At 42.6% G+C, this 20,458-nt stretch overlaps 1 protein-coding gene across 3 annotated transcripts; it reads right to left on the bottom strand.

The window, feature by feature from the left end:
- Nucleotides 1–1,872: 1,872 nt before the first annotated feature.
- On the bottom strand, nt 1,873–14,245 carry LOC146625983 (uncharacterized). 3 transcript variants are annotated; one of them, XM_085363096.1, is made up of 4 exons: nt 14,161–14,245; nt 9,491–9,621; nt 6,244–7,260; nt 1,873–2,653 (listed from the first exon to the last, which is right to left on the bottom strand). In XM_085363096.1, the coding sequence occupies exons 2-4, from the start codon at nt 9,593–9,595 to the stop codon at nt 1,895–1,897; spliced, it is 1,881 nt and encodes a 626-aa protein (XP_085219222.1). In that variant the 5' UTR covers nt 9,596–9,621; nt 14,161–14,245; the 3' UTR covers nt 1,873–1,894. The 3 variants fall into 3 exon arrangements, with proteins under 3 accessions (XP_085219222.1, XP_085219224.1, XP_085219223.1); XM_085363098.1 differs by having other exon boundaries at nt 9,491–9,586; XM_085363097.1 differs by lacking the exon at nt 14,161–14,245 and adding an exon at nt 9,843–9,940 and having other exon boundaries at nt 9,491–9,586.
- Nucleotides 14,246–20,458: the final 6,213 nt, after the last annotated feature.

Genomic DNA, 20,458 nt, shown 5'->3' with positions numbered 1-20,458 from the left:
ACTGAAAAGCTCGACTCTGTGGGGGTCAAAGTTTGCAGAACAACGAACGCAGCTGGAATCCACAGCTGTGCGTGTTCATGGAGCTGCCTTTTCACCTGCTGGACGTCACTACCTGACAAGTTTAACTGTCTTCAGAACATTGCAGAGGCCTCATTGACAGCATTTGGCTCTACATGTCTGTGTGAGCAGATTTTCTCTCAGACGAAGTGTCCTCAGGTAGCCGTCTGAATGCTGGACACTTGGAGACTTGTGTCTCTGAGTGGGAGACCAGAGATCACATTAACATGTGTATCCCTGTATTAACAAAAATGCCATATTGGCCCAGTTTATGTTTCCTATCATTGCTGTGAGGAGACCATAAATAGCATTTGCATTTTCTGTTGTACAGTTGATTTGTTGTTATCAAGTTCTTGTTTGCACTGATCATCATAAAGGTTGCTGACCCCTGACCTGTGCTCTGTCAAGGCCTGGAGATCTGTGCTTTGGCAGACTGGGCCCATTTGACGTCCTCCTTGGCTCCTGTTATGAACGGTCCTTACTTCTTGCCTGGAGGGCTGGTTAACCTGGGTGATTTGTGTAGAAGCCGGACTCTGCTCTCCTTTCAGCAGCTGCAACGATGTTTCGGCCTTCAGAATGTGGAATTTTCTAGATATCTGCAACTGAGGCACTTTATAATTAATGACACCACTCTAATGATGGACCCTACTAGGTCTGCAGTGGTGGATGCTTTGTCCTCCCTGCAGTCTGGGAAGTCCAATAGCTCATTTAATAAAGTCCTTAACTCCGGTTCAGCCCCTTACTTCCTGGCTGTAAAACAGGCTCAGGAAAGACACCTAGGACATCTATAACTGTTTAAGACTGGCAGAAGATTTGGGTCTGTGCCTCCAAGATATCTGCCTGTAACTGGACTCAATCGATTCAGTAAAAAATTGCACATAACACCCGCTTTAAAAAGTAAAATCGATGTAAACTCTTCCCCATTGTGCTGGAAGTGTAATGTGGAGGAGGGACTTTATGCATCGTCTTTGGTCCTGTGTGAAAATTCAAAAGATTGGGTTTGATGTTGCTAAGGTGCTTTCAGATATTTTCAATTTCCCTGTTCCTTTGTATGTGCCTCTGAATTTTGTATTGCCTGAGCAAGGTTTTAGTTCCCATATTCTTTTTCTTTTGTCTCTATTACTATGAGAAAAATCCTAATACAAATAGAAAGAAAAATTGTTTGAATCTGAAATCATGGCTCAAAGTACTTGTTGTGAGACAAGTTCTTTATTGTGACACCAAACTGTTTAATAAGAACTTTACACATAATTCATCAAATATAACTAATGCTTTAACAGTATCAGGATTTTATAATACAAACTTCAAATCTACAGGAAAAACAGCGGCAGAACATGTGGATTAAAATGCATTAACTTAAAAAAACCCAATAACAACATGTGGACTTCAAGCACAAAGTCATAGTAGTTATTGTTTGAAAGCCGGTTGATAGATTTAGTTCATTTTGGAAGCTTTCAGAGCAACTGGTGTGAAATTATTTGAGGCTTTGAAAGAAAAGGATTTAAGAGCAGGGATTACCAAAGCAGAAGAATAAATATGAAAAACGATTAAAATGTAACTGAAGTAATACATAAAATGAATACATAGAAAAAGCAAGTAGTATTTGGAAAAGAGGAAGAAAATCAAAATGAAAAAGAACTGATGTATATATCCAAATGGGTAGTTTTGATACAATTTTGGTAAAACACATTCCTATAACTTCTAGAATGTAGCAAAAGGTACAACTACTAAACACTACGGTTTCCTAAGGGAAGAAATATTAAAATGTATCAGGGATGAAAACTTAGAACATTCAAATTCCCTCAAGTGAAAATAAACTTCATGTACATATCTATACTTACAGCTTCATTAATTTAACATTCACTGCAGGTCCAGAAATCAGAGCTACCTCATCAGATCCAAGTGTGACATCAGCTGCACTCTTTACAGGAGACTCCAGCTGAACTCTGTGGAGCCTGATCTCAAGGTGTTTAAGTCTGACCCTGAAACCAGAAGAGGATCTTTCTGTCTCGTCAGATTCATTGTGATCCAGTGATTTCAGTCCTGCATGATCACGCTGATGTTTGCGCAGAGCAGATAATGAAGTGAATGATTTTGCACATTGGTAACAGTGAAACAGTTTATTTGCAGCGTGGGATCGTTTGTGTTTGGAGTATGAAGTGAAATTCTTGAAGCTCTTGTCACACTGGTCACAGCTAAATATCTCTTTCATGTGTGTACGTTCATGTTGGTTACGACTAGCTGAATATGAAAAGCTTCTGTCACAGTGTCTGCACTTGTATGGTGTCTCTCCTGTGTGGATTCGTTTATGCTTTTTAAGGTCACTTGCAGTGGTGAAGGATGACCCACACTGGTCACAGACATGCTTTTTAACCCCACTATGGAAGAGTTCATGGCATTTTAAATCACTTAATGTGGTGAAGCCTCTCCCGCATTCTTTGCAGTAGTTCATTTTGTCTCCAGTGTGTCTACGTCGATGTCGATTTAGATTCTGTCGATTACTGAAAGTATTTCCACAAAGGTCACAGCGAAACGCTTTCCCACCACCACAGTGACGACAGGGTTGAGAACTGGATCCATCTGTGCCGCTCTGCTTCTAAACAAAGACACAAACACAGTGTAAGTCGGGGAACTCCTTTAACATTTTTATCCTGAACATTGCCTGAAATAAAGAGCATCTCTGCCAACATCCAGTTACATTTTACTGTTTACATTATAACACTCAACTTAATAGGCGAAAATGACTCTCCATTTTTCCATCTACCGTATTTTCACAACCATAAGGCGCACTTAAAAGTCTTAGATTTTCTTCAAAAAGTACGGCGCGCCCTATAGCGCAGTGCGCCCTGTGTGTTGTAATGAGGACGTAGTAGAGAACACCATGAGAACGCTAAAGGGTGAAGTGCGGCCGAGTTGGATCATTGAGCAAAGAACGAGCGGGAGAAGCGTTTCGACGGTCACCATTCGGCTAAAAGCAGTTTCACTTTCACTTTTTATGAAACTGTGCCATTTTTCCATCAGGACCGGGACTACGGTAGCGCAGCAACTTCCAGCAGATTATAAGGAAAAGCTGGCCATCTTCCGCTCCTACTGCAGCAAACACATCGGTGACAAAAACATCCAGCCCAGCTAGATCACTAACATGGACGAGGTCCCGCTCACTTTTGACATCCCGGTGAGTCACACTGTGGAGAAGAAGGGGACCAGCACGGTAGCGATACGCACAACGGGGCACGAAAAGTCTTCTTTCACTGTTGTGCTTGGCTGCCATGCTAATGGACAGAAACTGCCGCCTATGGTGATTTTTAAGAGAAAGACTTTGCCTAAAGAGAAGTTTCCAGCAGGAATCATCATTAAGGCAAATGAAAAGGGCTGGATGGATGAGGAAATGATGAAAGACTGGCTGAGGGAGGTGTATGTAAGGAGACCAGGTGGTTTTTTCCACGCATCACCATCGCTCTTAATCTGTGACTCTATGCGTACCCATCTCACAGCCGATGTGAAAAAACTAGTGAAACAAATGAACTGTGAGCTTGCTGTCATTCCGGGAGGCCTGACAAAGGAACTCCAACCGCTGGGCATCGGTGTGAATCGCCCGTTCAAAGTAAGGCTGCGAGTGGCCTGGGAGCGATGGATGACCGATGGAGACCACAGTTTCACCAAGAGTGGAAGGCAGCGCCAGGCGAGTTACGCCACAATTTGCCAATGGATTGTAGATGCTTGGGCTAACATGTCTGCTGGCACTGTTGTTCGAGCTTTCGCAAAAGCCGGCATCATTTCCGAGGAGCCGCACGGCACGGAAAGTGACTCTGACAGTGAAGAAAGTGAACCTGGCATGTTTGATGTAGATTTAGCGCAGCTGTTCAATTCAGACACAGATGAGGACTTCGATGGGTTTGATTGATGATAAAAATGTGAGTACCAAACTCAGTTTTGCTCCTGCTTTATTTTAAATACGCACACTTGTATGCTTGTGTGTTGTTGATGATGACGATTACCGGTAATAGAAATGTGAGTAAGGTACCGAACTCAGGTTTGCTCCTGCTTTATTTTTAAATACGCATACGGTACTTGTACAGTGGGGCAAAAAAGTATTTAGTCAGCCACCGATTGTGCAAGTCCCCCACCTAAAATGATGACAGAGGTCAGTAATTTAATTTGCACCAGAGGTACACTTCAACTGTGAGAGACAGAATGTGAAAAAAAAAAATCCATGAATTCACATGGTAGGATTTGTAAAGAATTTATTTGTAAATTAGGGTGGAAAATAAGTATTTGGTCACCTCAAACAAGGAAAATCTCTGGCTCTCACAGACCTGTAACGTCTTCTGTAAGAAGCTTTTCTGTCCCCCACTCGTTACCTGTATGAATGGCACCTGTTTGAACTCATCATCTGTATAAAAGACACCTGTCCACAGCCTCAAACAGTCAGACTCCAAACTCTGCCATGGCCAAGACCAAAGAGCTTTCGAAGGACACCAGGAAAAGTATTGTAGACCTGCACCAGACTGGGAAGAGTGAATCTACAATAGGCAAGCAGCTTGGTGTGAAAAAAATCAACTGTGGGAGCAATCATCAGAAACTGGAAGACATACAAGACCACTGATAATCTCCCTCGATCTGGGGCTCCACGCAAGATCTCATCCCGTGGGGTCAAAATGATCATGAGAACGGTGAGCAAAGATCCCAGAACCACACGGGGGGACCTGGTGAATGACCTGCAGAGAGCTGGGACCAAAGTAACAAAGGTCACCATCAGTAACACACTACAACGGCAGGGAATCAAATCCCGCAGTGCCAGACGTGTTCCGCTTCTGAAGCCAGTGCATGTCCAGGCCCGTCTGAAGTTTGCCAGAGAGCACATGGATGATACAGCAGAGGATTGGGAAAATGTCATGTGGTCAGATGAAACCAAAGTAGAACTTTTTGGTATAAACTCAACTCGTCGTGTTTGGAGGAAGAAGAATACTGAGTTGCATCCCAAGAACACCATACCTACTGTGAAGCATGGGGGTGGAAACATCATGCTATGGGGCTGTTTTTCTGCCAAGGGGACAGGACGACTGATCCGTGTTAAGGACAGAATGAATGGGGCCATGTATCGTGAGATTTTGAGCCAAAACCTCCTTCCATCAGTGAGAACTTTGAAGATGAAACGAGGCTGGGTCTTCCAACATGACAATGATCCAAAACACACCGCCCGGGCAACAAAGGAGTGGCTCCGTAAGAAGCATTTGAAAGTCCTGGAGTGGCCTAGCCAGTCTCCAGACCTCAACCCCATAGAAAATCTGTGGCGGGAGTTGAAAGTCCGTGTTGCTCGGCGACAGCCCCAAAACATCACTGCTCTCGAGAAGATCTGCATGGAGGAATGGGCCAAAATACCAGCTACTGTGTGTGCAAACCTGGTAAAGACCTATAGTAAACGTTTGACCTCTGTTATTGCCAACAAAGGTTATGTTACAAAGTATTGAGTTGTATTTTTGTTATTGACCAAATACTTATTTTCCACCCTGATTTACGAATAAATTCTTTACAAATCCTACCATGTGAATTCATGGATATTTTTTTTCACATTCCGTCTCTCACAGTTGAAGTGTACCTCTGGTGCAAATTACTGACCTCTGTCATCATTTTAGGTGGGGGAACTTGCACAATCAGTGGCTGACTAAATACTTTTTTGCCCCACTGTATGCGCCCTATGATCCAGTGCGCCTTATGTGTGTGTTAAATACAGTAATGGCACACATAACTGAGACTGCGCCTTTTAGTACAGTGCGTCTTATGGTCGTGAAAATACGGTAGTTCATTTAATATACAAACAATCATATCTAAACAACAAGTTACATCATATTCTTCACAAGTACATATGAAAAGTTCCAATCCAATCGGTCTCACTCCCAATTTGAAGCAAAAATAATTGTTTTTAGTTAGTAAAGAACATAATAAGTCATCTAACACTGACCAGATTGTAGCAGTCATAAATTTGGAAGAAAGGGTAGAAAAGTAATTATTTAGTGTTTTTATGATCATGGAAGAAAAAAATAATAACTGAAACTAAAATCTGATGAACCTCACAACACTAACTTTAATTGCAGTAGAATAACTAACATGCTAAAACAAATTTAAAGAGCAGAGTTGTTCCAAACAGTCAGGCTTAAAATACAAGATAAAAATATAAATACATACCTCACAGTAACTGCACTTATAGAGTTTCCTTCTGGTGTGGATCTGCTGGTGCCCTTTCAGAGAATGTGGTGCTTTAAAAGTCTTCTCACACAGGTCACATTTATAAGGTCTCTCTTCAGTGTGGGTAAATGTGTGGTGATGTAACTGTGTGGCTGTTGTAAAGACTTTCTCACACTGATCACAGCAGTAAACATCCTGTCCAGTGTGAATCCGCAGGTGTCTTTTTAGGTAACTTATACTACTAAAGGTTTTACCACACTTGTCACAGCTATTCGCCTTAATTCCAGAGTGGGTATCTTGATGACGTCGTAAGTTGCAACTGCGAGCAAACGTTTTACCACACTGATCACAGCTGTGTGCTTTAACTCCAGTGTGGATCAGTTGATGCATTTTTAAGCTTCTAGGATGGGCAAAAGATTTTCCACACAAGTCACAAATGTATGGTTTAACTCCACTGTGGATCAGTTGGTGTGTTTTTAAGTTGTCAGCCCGAGAAAAAGATTTTCCACACAAGTCACAGTAGTGTGCTTTAAATCCACTGTGGACGAGTTTGTGTGTTTTTAAGCTTCCAGCATCGGTAAAAGATTTTCCACACAAGTTACATCTGTGTGCTTTAACTCCACTGTGGATGAGTTGGTGTATTCTTAAGGTTCCAGACCGGGTAAAATACTTTCCACACAAGTTACATCTGTGTGCTTTAACTCCACTGTGGATGAGTTGGTGTGCATTTAAGTGACTAGGCTGGGTAAAAGACTTTCCACACTCATCACAGCAGTATGCTTTAACTCCACTGTGGATGACTTTGTGTTTTTTCAAGGTTCCAGCCTGGGCAAAAGACTTTCCACACAAGTCACAGCTGTATGCTTTAACTCCACTGTGGACGAGTTGGTGTGTTTTAAAGTTTCCAAGACGGGTAAAATACTTCCCACACTCATCACAGGTGTATTTTTTCTGCCCCTTTTTTCGGTGAGGTTTGTCAGCCTCCTGAGAGCGCTGACTTCTCGCTCCATGTTGGTCCTGCAGTGACAGAGATACAAACAGAGGCAGTGATTAAAATGCAGTCGTGGAACAAACTGAAACTGACTCCATTAGTGGAATCAAAGACGTCAACAAACACGTTGTAGGTCTGTTATCACCACATTCTGGAGATAATATCACATTACAAAGAAGTGCTACAATGGGAGTTGTAAGGAAAATGACATAATAAAAGAAGTACTGATCACTGGAGAAAATGACTGTATGAAAAATTGTGAGTTAGCTGATGATATTGTGTGCTGATAAAAACTCTGCCATTGCCGGTCCCAAGGCCATATGAGAAAGGAGGAGGGTTGGGCATGGGGTTAGCAACCCCGCCTTTTAAAACCTCGATTGCTACGGAAAGAGCAAACAAATCTCATCATCGATTGAACCAGGGCGAAGATGATCGGCAACCCTTGATGACAGCAGTGGAGGAAAGCCCTCAGGTCGTTACCTGCTCGATGGTCGATCAAATTTCGACCCAGAAGAAACTACCCGTTATGGAATATGGAATGTACAGACTCCGTTACAAACTGGTAAATTGGCCCAGCTTTAACATGAATACGACTCGTACCTCCCACCATTCATGGGACCCCATTGATGAATGTAGTTTGGCGAAGTCGGTTCAGGACCAGGTGGACGAAGACCTGGCACCCTCCATGGAGCTTTTTCCAGTCGATATCGGACAAATCTGTGTTACCGAAGTCAAGACAATGATCTGAGTCCTCAAGAGTGGAAAGGCCCCTGGCTTGGATGAGGCCCTCCCCGAAATGTTGAAGCACGGTGGACCCCAGCTGGAATTTGCTCTTACATGACTCCTAAACGCCAGCTGGTCAACATCGTGTGTACCTGATGAGACCAAAGGCGTCATCAAACTTCCGAAGAAAGGCGATTTGGGAGAATGTAACAACTGGTGGGGCATCACGCTACTGTCAGTACCCGGGAAGTTACTTTGCCTCGTTCTTTCGAATTGGGATTGATATACCTTTAGTAGTCCCACAAGGGGAAATTTCATGATGCGCAGTGGACGATGAGCAGGCTGGAGTGGCCGGTCCTGTGTCGAGCAAATCTTCACTCTCCGCACGATCATTGAACAAACATTGGAATACCAAAGGAAGAGTTCTATCAATTCCATCGATTTCAAGAAGGCTATCCTACGTCACTATGGAGTCCCCCAGCAGTTTGTATATGCCCTTCATGGTCTCTATGCCAACTCCCGCTGCTGCATCCAGACGGCTGATGGCTGAGAAGATTTCTTTGAGATGAATAGTGGCATGGTAAAGTGCTTTGGGTGCCTTGAAAAGCGCTATATAAATCCAATCCATTATTATTATTATTATTATTAATACTGGCATGCGTACTATCACCTTTCCTCTTCCTTTTATCAAGTGACTTCATCATGCGACGATCAGCTGACCAAGCTAGTATCGGTGTCCCCTGGAAAAAAGGGCGTAATCTCATCGACTTGGACTTTTTTCCAGGCAACATCACCCTGTTGGGCTCGGCTCAGTAAGACCTCCAAGAGTCAACTGCAGCTCTGCAGAGGGAGACCATGAAAGTAGGTTTAAGAATCAGTGCCAAGAAGACCAAGGTACTCCGAGTTGGCTATGCACATGCACTAGTTCCTGTCATGATCAACCAACAACGTGCTGAAGAGGTGGAGAATTTCATGTATCTGGTCAGCATCATCTCAAATGACGGGATCTCTGATCGAGATGTCAACATCAAAGCAGAGAAGGCGGCCGGTGTTCTCTGATGTCTCCAACCTATTTGGAAATTGACCTCCCTGAATGCTAGGCTCAAGATCAAACTATTTAACTCTATCATCTTCCGACTGGCACTCAACAAATGCGATCACTCGAAGCCTGAATATGCTTCAACAACGTGGTCTGCGGTGAATCATGAGAATTTCCTATTGGGACCAGAAGATGAACAAAGAGGTCTCACAAAGAGCAGGCACCCACCCTCTAGCTGATGTTGTTGGTGAAAGGCGCTTCCACTTTGGGGGCCTTATTCATCGTCTACCGCCTTATTGCTCGGCCTAAGTGCTAAGTAAGCAAGTGCTGATAAAATATGGTCTTTGTATTTTCTTGTAACTTCTAAGGTTTTTGTTTGTGAATGTAGATTCTGTGTGTATAGAGGAGCCCAGGATGGAAAAGATAAAGCTGCTGTTAACAACCAGCTGTGCACACAACTTCAGCAACAGTGTAACTGTGATCATTTTTCTCACCTTTTGTGTTGAAGTCATTGTTTCCTCTCTAGTGGCTGAGCTGAATCCAAAGGGCTGAAATTGTTCCTCTGCTTCTCCACCAGACTTGTTATTTAGCTGGGACATAAAATGTATAGATATGTAATTTATCCCTGACAAATAGAAGCAGAGCAAATAAACAGTACACTGCTCAGTGACAACAATAATTATGAAGCTTTAAGGTGAAACCCCAGAAACAACTATCCTACTTTTCGGGAATAAGATGCATTAAGCGAAACAAAACAGACTAGTTTATCCCAAGGACAAAACTTTCAATGGGAGCATGATCAGTTACTGAAATATTACCAATGGAGGACCCGACAATTTGACTCACCAGAGAGCGAGACACCAGAAAGTAAAGTGAGGATGGGAAAAGAAAGTATAGTCTCTTTCTTGAGGATACAGAAGTCTTCGTATATCCGCCAGGCTCAGCTCCTCTGACACAACATCCAAAGCAGCATCTACAGGGTGCTTATTTGGTCTAAGACGAGAGGATTAATCAAAAAACACATCCCTGACCTGGTTAAAATCCCCACCAATTACAATATTTATATTTCCAATATTCCGCACTGTGCTACACACTTCATGAAAAAATTGTGGTTGAGGAGAATTGGGGGCATATATGTTGACCAATGTCACTTTCTGCCCCTGTAGACATGCATCCAAGACCACCCATCTACTCTCCAGATCCGTATAATGATTGAGTACTTGAAAATCCAAATTTCTTCTAATCAATATAACCACGCCTCTTTTCCTACTGGAAAATGCACTAAGGTAAACTTGGGACACCCAGTCTCTTTTCAACTTTAATGATTCCACCTCATCAAGATGTATCTCTTGAATCAAAGCTATGTCTGTCTTTTACAGTTTCAAATATGTGAGGATTTTAATAGCATTATGACACTCCACGACACTATTTTACATAATTCCATGAAACCACGTGAGCCAAAGTATTTTTGGTGTTCCAAAAGAATTCCAGTTGATTGGTTCAGCAGCCCGTCACTATCACATCAACTGCACATTTGAGCTGTTATGATGTCGGGGCAGCATGGGTGCAAGCATCTTTTTCTGCTGATGCCCACGATGCCACTCTGTGGTATGGCCCATGTCTCCCGTATCAAAAACCACCATTGCACCACAGTAAATGCTGCGCATCATGTTGTCAGCTTTAATAATAATAATAATAATAATAATAATAATAATAATAATAATAATAATAATGGATTGCATTTATATAGCGCATTTCGGGACCCCTCAAAGCGCTTTACAATACCACTATTCATTTACTCCCACATTCATACACTGGTGAAGGCGAGCTACAGTTGTAGCCACAGCTGCCCTGGGGCAGACTGACTGGCTTTACTGTATCTTAGCCAGTGAAACTGGTCAAGCCACTCTCTTTGAATTGTATACACTTGCCCCACTTTTACTGTCAGCGGGCTCTGGCTCGGAGTCGATCATATGTGGCTCATTATCTAATGCTGTCTCCGAAACAGTGTTAAACATAACCTCAGAGGTTGATGGCTCACTGTCAGAGCACTGGCTATGAATTTCGGATGGATCAGGCCTCAACTTCATGACAAATTTATTAATCTTTCTTAAAAGATTTTCTCATTACCCACAGCTACATCTACTTCTATCAGGCCTAGGCCACTCACCTCCCTCTCTCCGCCTGCACCTACAGGAATATCTGGAACACAGTCAATAAAAGAGGTCCCACCCTTGACTATCTCTGATTGGTTTAGACCATGATATGGGCATAATGTGTGTCTGTTGTTAACCACACAGAGACTTTCAGACTGGGTTTTTTTTCTTTCTTGAACGGCTAATCGCACCAGCGTGACGCAAGATTTTTTTTGGTTGCACCATTGAGAAATTAGGTCACGACCTCCAGTGCCCTATTCTAAGGATATTATGTGTTTCCTCAGGGATTAATAATTACATTTATTTAAGTTATATCTATTTTCAATGGTGAGCATTTTCAGCAGTCATACATATATGTGAATATGCCACGCAACACATTACTTGTCAAAAAACTGTGTGTGTTAACTGTGTGTGAAGACCAGTGTTGGGAAGGTTACTCTTAAAATGTATTCCATTACGTTACTCAATGACAGAAACATATTCTGAATACTTTGGATTGCTTAATATATTATCATGCTTTTTACAACTATGTGAATGTACTATTGCTGTGTGATTTATTACTGTTACTGAAGGTCCGCGACTCCGAACTGTAGTAAAGGGACCTCTGGCTAATACGTCGGGTTCGTGTCGGGCTCGTAGCCGAAAAATAGCTTTACTTTGTTGTGTGGGTCAACTTTTCTTGCGAGAGACAGAGAGAGGCGTTGAAAGGCTGCTCCAATGGAACTTATTGTTTTCGGAGGAAAACACGAACACAGCGTACAGTCGAGTCTTAATAGCTTACTTACAACTGGGCTCATCAGACTCTCTTTTTGGCTGCAGTGGTTATTATTATATTTACATGCTTCCAGCTCCCGTTTCTGCTCGATGACAGCTTGTACTTTATGACTTTCCTTTTTCTCCCTCCTCTTGCTCACAGACCCATAACGTGTATGGCAGTCCATTCTCCCTGCAGCACGGACTACACTGCCTATGATGCTACATTCTTTGCCTCTGCCTGTAGCATTCTGCCTATTAGCTTAGCATAACAACAACAACAAAAAGGCGCTCTCTCACCCAGGAAACACACAGTCGCAGAGAGAGAGAGAGCGTCGCCCTGTAACCATGGCAACCGTAACGCTGCCGCCTGGAACAACAGCACGTAGCTGTCAAACAAAACCAAACAGGCCTGACCCGCGACAATATGAAACAGGAAAGTACCGCCGTGTAATCCATTTATTTCAACAAAGTAACTGTATTCTAAATACCACCTTTTTAAACGGTAACTGTAACAGAATACAGTTACTCATATTTTGTATTTTAAATACATAACGGCGGTACATGTATTCCGTTACTCCCCAACACTGCTGAAGACACATTTGATATTTCTCCTAGTATTTAGGTATGAACACAAAGGCGATAGGCAGATAGCAAAGATGAAAATCCGCTCAAGGAGACTTCAAAGTTACGTAGATTATACTGTAGAAATATGAACAGGTAGAAACGGGTAAAGTGATCGTTTTTTATCGGATTCGGTCGTGGAAGAGATTGTTCAAGCCATGTTTCCGAAGTAACAAAGAGCCGACGGATGGCCTGGATTGCAGCCATTCGAAGACCAAATATAACGTCCCAGAACACTCCAAGCATTTCCACAAAGGTAAGTCTTCTGTTGTAGTTATTACGTAATTTATCATAACATAATTGTTGATGTAGGTTACAAATAAGTCTTCATTTGAATTGAATTTGTTGGGCTATGCTACTTTCACTGTGGCTTTGCGGGCTAATGTTTGTTGTGTTTTGTAGGAAAACCAGCCTACAAAATGCAGGAATGCGATCCAGACTGGTGCCCTCTATCAACCTGGGTCAGACCGAGTTTAAAGCTGCTACCATAGCCAGATTTGATCGGTTAAGAGAGAGAGCGATATCAAAACAGCCATGAAAAGTCCTGCATATATGTGCCCAAGTGTTGTACTGAAGCAAGCAAGTGATGAATAACTGTTTTCCAGTAAGTTGTTTTTTTTGTTGCATTGTTGATTTGTTTTTCACCGAAGCAGCTAATAAAGCACCATTGAATACAATTTTGCCTCTTTCTTATAAGATTCTATAATAGAATGAAACAATAATGCCAGTTATAAACAAAGATAATAACTGAATGAATTACGATTAAATTTTATTTCTATTAGATCTGAAAATGTTGTGTAACACTACAACCTGAAACAACAATTAGATTGCGTTGGCCTGTACAGGAGATAAAGGACAAAAATGTAACAACAGCTGTGAAATGGAATAGTCCAAATCACCAAAGTAAACTGGACCTGGGCTTGTTGCAGGGATCTGAAGTCACTAAACATTTTGTGAGTGTATGCACTCACACTTAGGACCATATAATAATAAATATGTGCGTGATGAAAGCTGGGCAGCACGCTAACGTCCTTACTCCACTCTGTATGCTTATATGGGTCTGACCCTTTCACTCCTTTGATTTTTCCTCGTTCTTTGTTTTGCCTTTTCGTCAAGTCTGCCTTTGTACGGACCTGCCGTGTTCTCCGTCGTGTTGTAGATGACTGATTTTGGGGCAAATAAAATCCAAGTAGACATTAAAACCGCAGAATTAATGATTACTGGTGCTGGAAATGCAATACCACTCGTAACTACAATGCAATGCACGAAAGTCACGTGGTCTGTTAATCTCTATTCACTCAGCTTTCGCTGTGAGTTCTATGCTAGCTGAGCGTTAGCATGCCGTCTGTGCAAATGCTTGCAAAGAGCTAAAGTTGTGTTAGCAGCGTTATGTGTTGTTTCTATCCTGGAGGACGTTTCCCGTCTACCATCGCGCTCTAGTTCTTTAGTTCAATAACAACTAGTAATGCCAATGTCCACGCTGTAGACTGCGCCACCATTTTTCAACACACGAACTGAAAACAGCTGAATACAGCGCGAGTGTAAGAAAAGACAGGGGGTAGACGGGCAGACTAACAATTCCAAGGAATTAGACTAAATGATCTCAGTTTCCATCCCTACTAAACACTTACCTTTAGATGAGCCCACAAACAGAGAGAACCTCCGTGATGGAGCCGAAGTCAGCAGACTGACACAACTATCGATAAAAACAATGCTAGTGGGATAGCCTTACTCTTCTTCTTAGTCTTCTTTTAAGTGTAATGGCATTTTGCAAAAGTGCATTACCGCCACCTACTGGACTGGAATGTGGATCAGGAACTGGAAAAAAACGCATCCATTCTAATCACAAATTTCAACAGCTGACCACAGACCTGAGACAGTTTTTCTGGCTGTTTTTCTAATGTAAAATATCTTTAGCTTCTCAAAATTTGCCATTAACGTCTTCCTCTCCTGGACATGTGCCTGGCATTCTAACAGTGCATGCTTAACAGATTCAATTTCTTTGCAGTAAGCACTAAGGGTAGGTTTTGATTATCGATTTATCGATTGAAATCGATTCTTGCTTGGATAATGTCATATCGATTCATTAAAATCCTGAATTGATTTTTTAAATATAAATTTATTTTGCCCGAAAAGCCAGAATCTCAGTTTAAACCTCACAAAATTTCAACAACCACCAAACAGCTAAAACAGTAAATGAGAGCAGGAACACGGATTCTGCACAAAGACGTAAACATAAAGCGCGGACCCGCCGATGCATCAGAATCAGTAAAATGTCCCCTTTCTCACATGGACACGGACCCGCCGTCGGGGCTGAAGCCGACAGATCGCTGACCTCTAGTTAGCACACATTGCCGTTTGGTACTTGTCTGTTTCTTCTCTCTGGTACCTACCCACTCTCTTCCAGTGACCATATTTCTGAATGTTTTATGAATGCTGATATTCCAGTTATCCTGCCACATTCTTGGGACTCTGTATAATTATAATACTTAACTTCAGCTTTGTTTAATGTATCTGCAAATCAAGAGATTATGATTTGAATGACTGTCTTGCCAATACATCTATATCCTCATCCTCATTCCTTCAGGTTGGTAATTACATGCAATATGTTTCTAATTATTCAAATCACATATCTGTTGCTGTCTACATAGAGAGAAAGTCATACTTAAAAGAAATTCCTTAACTAATTAACTATTACATTTGCACTCAGTAACCTTCCTGTTCTATAGATTTATAACCAGAATACAACCAACTGGGGAGCAGGTTGACTCTTGAGTTGTTCTAAATGACAAATATTCTTTCAGACTGATGGAAGCATAGTAGGAGCTAGTGTGCATTTATAAATGCCACTGTATCGATACAATTTCTAGAGCAACCTCAACCTCCAAGCAGTTGTAGCTACCTCCATGGCCATATAATACTCGGCAACAGTGGACAACCTGTAGTTGCCAAAACAGTTAGCAATTTGTAGCAGTGCTGCACACCGAAGGCAACCACAGAGTCAGGGAAACTGATGGAGCTGTTTATGTTAGAACAATCACACACAAGACTTAGACTTAGAGATTTTGTGAGGCATACAGCAACATACGCCAAACCCAGAAAAACATCTCTGGATTAAAAAAAGTGCAATTTGAAATGTTTAGGACCTACTTAGCAGAAAGCAAGTGCATCTTACCTAAGAGTGTATATAAATATGCAATTTTGAGCAATTCTCCTACACGACTCTCAACAGGAGGGATGCATCTATGATAAACAACACATTTAACACCTATGGATTTATTAACTACTAAAAAAATGTGCTAGATGTGAAATGTACATAAAGAACAACCCTCAGAGTCAGGACAGACCCAAAAGGGGAACGATACCCCGATCAAAAGAACCGTTCAAACATTTAAACATGGATTTTTGTAAAAAGTACACATAAATGGGGGTCTATTTATGAATCAGGTCATCTAACACCTAACAAAACATCTGGGAATAAATGTGAAACGCAGCTGTTCTTATAACCTACAATCAGCAGGCATAGTAGAAAGACACAATGGCACTTTAGAATAGAATAGAATAGCCTTTATTGTCATTGTACAGAGTACAACGAAATTGGAGTGCCACTCCCTTGGTGCAAGTTTCAATAATAAATATAAATGTAAAATATAAAAAGTACAAAAAAAAACAATCGTAAGTACTCAAACAATAGTATGTACAATATATACAGGATAGCAGCATTAATATGATGACAGTATGAATAGCAGCATAATATAATGACAGTGACGGTATGGAATAGGTTTAAAATCCAAGTATAGGACAAAATCATTTGGAGACAGGAAGGAACTGGTTTGAGTGCCTACTTTTACATGAGAATAACTACATTTGAGATTGTGTATAGTTGACCATATAGACTACCTGAACTAAACTGAGACCATTCTCTAGGGATGGCGAGGATGAAGAAGCAAATTTAGTCCAGTTTAAAAAAAGATGTAGTTAAAGATATCTGTAATTATCTCATGTAATCCCCCTACAGGACCTAGGGGACTCCACTAATCCAGTGAAGCCTGAAGATTGGGTAAGCATCAAGGCCATAAAAAGCAAGACATGGTCGAGCCCCAGGTGGTAGGGACCGTATCAGGTATTGCTAAAAACAAACAACAAAACAACAACAAAAAAAGACAAAACCCAAAGCAGTTATAATAATGGATTGGATTTATATAGCGCTTTTCAAGGCACCCAAACCGCTTTACAATGCCACTATTCATTCACTCACTGGTGGAGGCAAGCTACGGTTGTAGCCTGGGGCAGACTGACAGAATCAGAATCAGAATCAGAAACTTTATTGTCATTGTCACGAGAACAACGAAATGAAGAATGGTCCCCGATCATTGCATCATCCCTAGCAATATCAAAATATAAATAAAACAATAAAATTCAATAAATAAAATAGATAGAATACTTAAAATACTAATAATTGTACACCAACTGCTGCACCTCCACCCACCAGTCTGTCAAGCTAATCAAGTTTGCAGATGACACCACCGTTATCGGACTCATCTCGGACGGGGATGAGTCTGCCTACAGGAGGGAGGTTGAACGTCTGGTGTCCTGGTGCAGCCACAACAACCTGGTGCTGAATGCCCAGAAGACAGTGGAGATTATTGTGGACTTCAGGAAGCACACAGCTCCACTCCCCCCCATCATCCTGACTGACACCCCCATCACCTCTGTGGACTCGTTCCGCTTCCTGGGTACCACCATCACCCAGGACCTGAAGTGGGAGCCCACCATCACCTCCGTCATCAAGAAAGCCCAGCAGAGGATGTACTTCCTGAGGCAGCTGAAGAAATTCAACCTGCCAACACGGACGATGATGCAATTCTACACTGCAATCATTGAGTCCATCCTCACCTCCTCCATCACCGTGTGGTACGCTGGAGCCACTATCAGGGACAAACAGAGACTGCAGCGTGTTGTGCGCTCTGCTGAGAAGGTGATTGGCTGCAGACTCCCATCTCTGCAGGACCTGTACACCTCCAGGACACTGCGGCGTGCAGCTCGGATCTCAGCTGACCCTTCTCACCCTGGACACAGTCTGTTTGACCTGCTCCCCTCAGGCAGGAGGCTCCGGTCCATTCGCACCAGAACCTCTCGCCATAAGAACAGTTTCTTCCCCTCTGCTGTCGGACACATGAACAATAACCATATGACTGTTCCCACCACTAACACATGACCCTACGCTGTGTTCACTGCATCATTCCATGTTTGGCACTGATCACCACCTGCACTCATGTATATATCATGTATATATCTATCCACTTAGCACTTTTAATTCTTATTTTTATATTTTTATGACAGTATGTTTGCACTGAAGCACCGCAGCAATTTCCTAATGTTGTAAACCTGCTCAACATTTGGCAATAAAACCCTTTCTGATTCTGATTCTGATTCTGATAAGATGTAACAGTAAAACATTCACATACGTTCCCACACACATGCTTCAGACCGTGCATAGATTAACACAAGAGTGGCGTGATGGACATTTTTTTGTAGTATTCAGATGTGTTATTGCAGTTGGATAACAGCTGTGTTTGAGTCTATTAGTCCTTGCTCTGATTGCCCTGTACCGTCTGCCTGAGGGCAACAGTTCGAACAGGGAGTGGCCAGGATGTGAGGTGTCTTTTATGATGTTTTGGGCCTTTTTAAAACAGTGGGCGTTGTGTAGAACTTCCAGTGTGGGGAGAGGGCAGCCAGTGATCTTTTGGGCGGTGTTAATGATCCCTTGGAGTGCTTTCCTCTGAGCCCCTGTGCAGCTAGTGTACCAAATACATATGCAGTAAGTTAGAACACTCTCAATGGTGGCTCTGTAGAAGGACACCAGCAGTCTCTGTGTGATGTTATTCCTCCTGAGAATTCTCTGGAAGTACAGTCTCTGTTGGGCCTTTTCCAGCAGCTCGGAGGTGTTCACACTCCAGGAAAGGTTCTCCTCTATATTGACTCCCAGGAAGCGGAAGCTTGCCACCCTTTCTACACAGTCCCCATTTATGAATAGTGGTTGGATCTCTGCCTTTTTCCTTCTGAAGTCTATTATGAGTTCTTTGGTTTTTGAAGTGTTGAGGAGGAGGTTATTGGCCTTACACCATGATGTCAGCTGCTCCACCTCGTCTCTGTACGTAGACTCGTCTCCCTTGGAAATGAGCCCCACCACTGTGGTGTCATCTGCAAATTTCACAAAGATGTTGCTGTGGTGGCGAGGAGTGCAGTCGTGTGTGTAGAGAGAGTAGAGCAGTGGACTGAGCACACAGCCCTGGGGTGAGCCAGTGCTGAGACTCAGGGCTGAGGATGTGTGATGGCCAACTCTGACTCTCTGTCTACGGCCCGAGAGGAAGCTATTGATCCACATGCAGGTGCTGTATGGAAGCCCCAGGTCTTGTAGCTTGGCCACCAGTTTGTGTGGAAGGATGGTGTTAAAAGCTGAGCAGTAATCCACGAAGAGCATCCGCACATAGCTACCATGCTCTTCCAGGTGTGTTAATGCAGCATGTAGTGCTGTGGCTACAGCGTCTTCCGTGGACCGGTTTGCTCTGTAGGCAAACTGGTGTGGATCCAGGCTGCGGGGCAAGGCTGCTGTGATGTGTCTGCGGACCAGCTTCTCAAAGCATTTCATTACCACTGGGGTGAGTGCCACCGGTCTGTAGTCATTCAGGCCGGTGATGTGGGGCTTCTTAGGGGACTATGGTGGAGGACTTCAGGCAGAGTGGGAAGCGAGGCTGCCATATCGCGCCATCAGCCCCTCTGGCCAACACCAGTAGGCGGTAGGGTAAAGTACCAGGACAGAGAGCCCGGGTTCGAACTGGCGACCTTCCGGTTACAGATACGCTTCCCAAACCCCCTGAGCCACGGTCGCCCAGTTGAAGTTGCTGAAAGGAAAACCTGGATACACTTATCCCTGTGTAAACCTGCAACAAACCTTAATCCACTGGAAAAAGAGTACATTTAGGAATCAGGGAGCGTTACCTCCAGACAGGGAGGATCTGAAAGTCTGGCTTTAGTCTGACTATAAGTTATACATACCATGGTGGTGCCATAGTATGTATCACTAACAGAATTTATTTCCCCTGTGTAGGGAGCACGCACTGGCTGTCCAAATCTGGGACAAACAGTATCCCACATTCTTTATTTTTATTTCACAAACACTTCTTATAATGACATTTTGGTGATATTAGCTCTTTATACAGTTAAGTTACAGTGGGATACAAATAATATCAGGCTGATCCTGCCACAATTTGTTTCCCTGGTTCAAATCACGGAAGAACAGTATCCCACAGTTGTTTTTGTTTTTAAACCCATTTTGCACAGATGTTTTTTGAAAAATGTATTGATAGCAGTGTTGAATATTATTACACAGTAAAACAAACAAACAAACAAACAACTATACATGAAATAATTACACCATAAAGATGGTTTGTTTAGTGGTTTATTTTATTGCAACCTGTAATTTATTTTAGTTAACTTTTGTTTCATTGTTTACAAAAGGTCTGAGGTGTAAAATAAACTGCAATGGAGTTTGAAAAATGAGTGATGTGTACGTCAGGGGAGGAGCACAAAGATTTTCTTGTAAAACAAAGGGGGGGTCTAGCAAAAAAAGTTTGGGAACCACTGTGTTAGGCTATCCCCTCTCCAGTTTTGGTAATTCCACGCATTGCTGGAAACCCAAACAAAACACACAATAAGAGGCTCTAATGCAAGCGTAATGGACCCGGAGCCAGCAGAACAGAGCCAGCAGTGCATGGGCAGGAATGCATTTCTTACTTGGAAATTCCAACACCACTTCACAAATCCTGTCTCCCCCCCACCCTGGACCCCCACCAATTCGCATACCGCCAGAACAGGAGCACAGAGGATGCAGTCTCCATCGCACTGCACTCTGTCCTCTCACACCTG

This window comes from Diplotaxodon limnothrissa, linkage group LG9 (assembly GCF_057381915.1).
Source record: "Diplotaxodon limnothrissa isolate DT_005_m linkage group LG9, D_limnothrissa_male_GT1.1, whole genome shotgun sequence".
Lineage (NCBI taxonomy): Eukaryota > Metazoa > Chordata > Actinopteri > Cichliformes > Cichlidae > Diplotaxodon > Diplotaxodon limnothrissa.
This window is presented reverse-complemented; position numbering and strand designations above follow the sequence as displayed.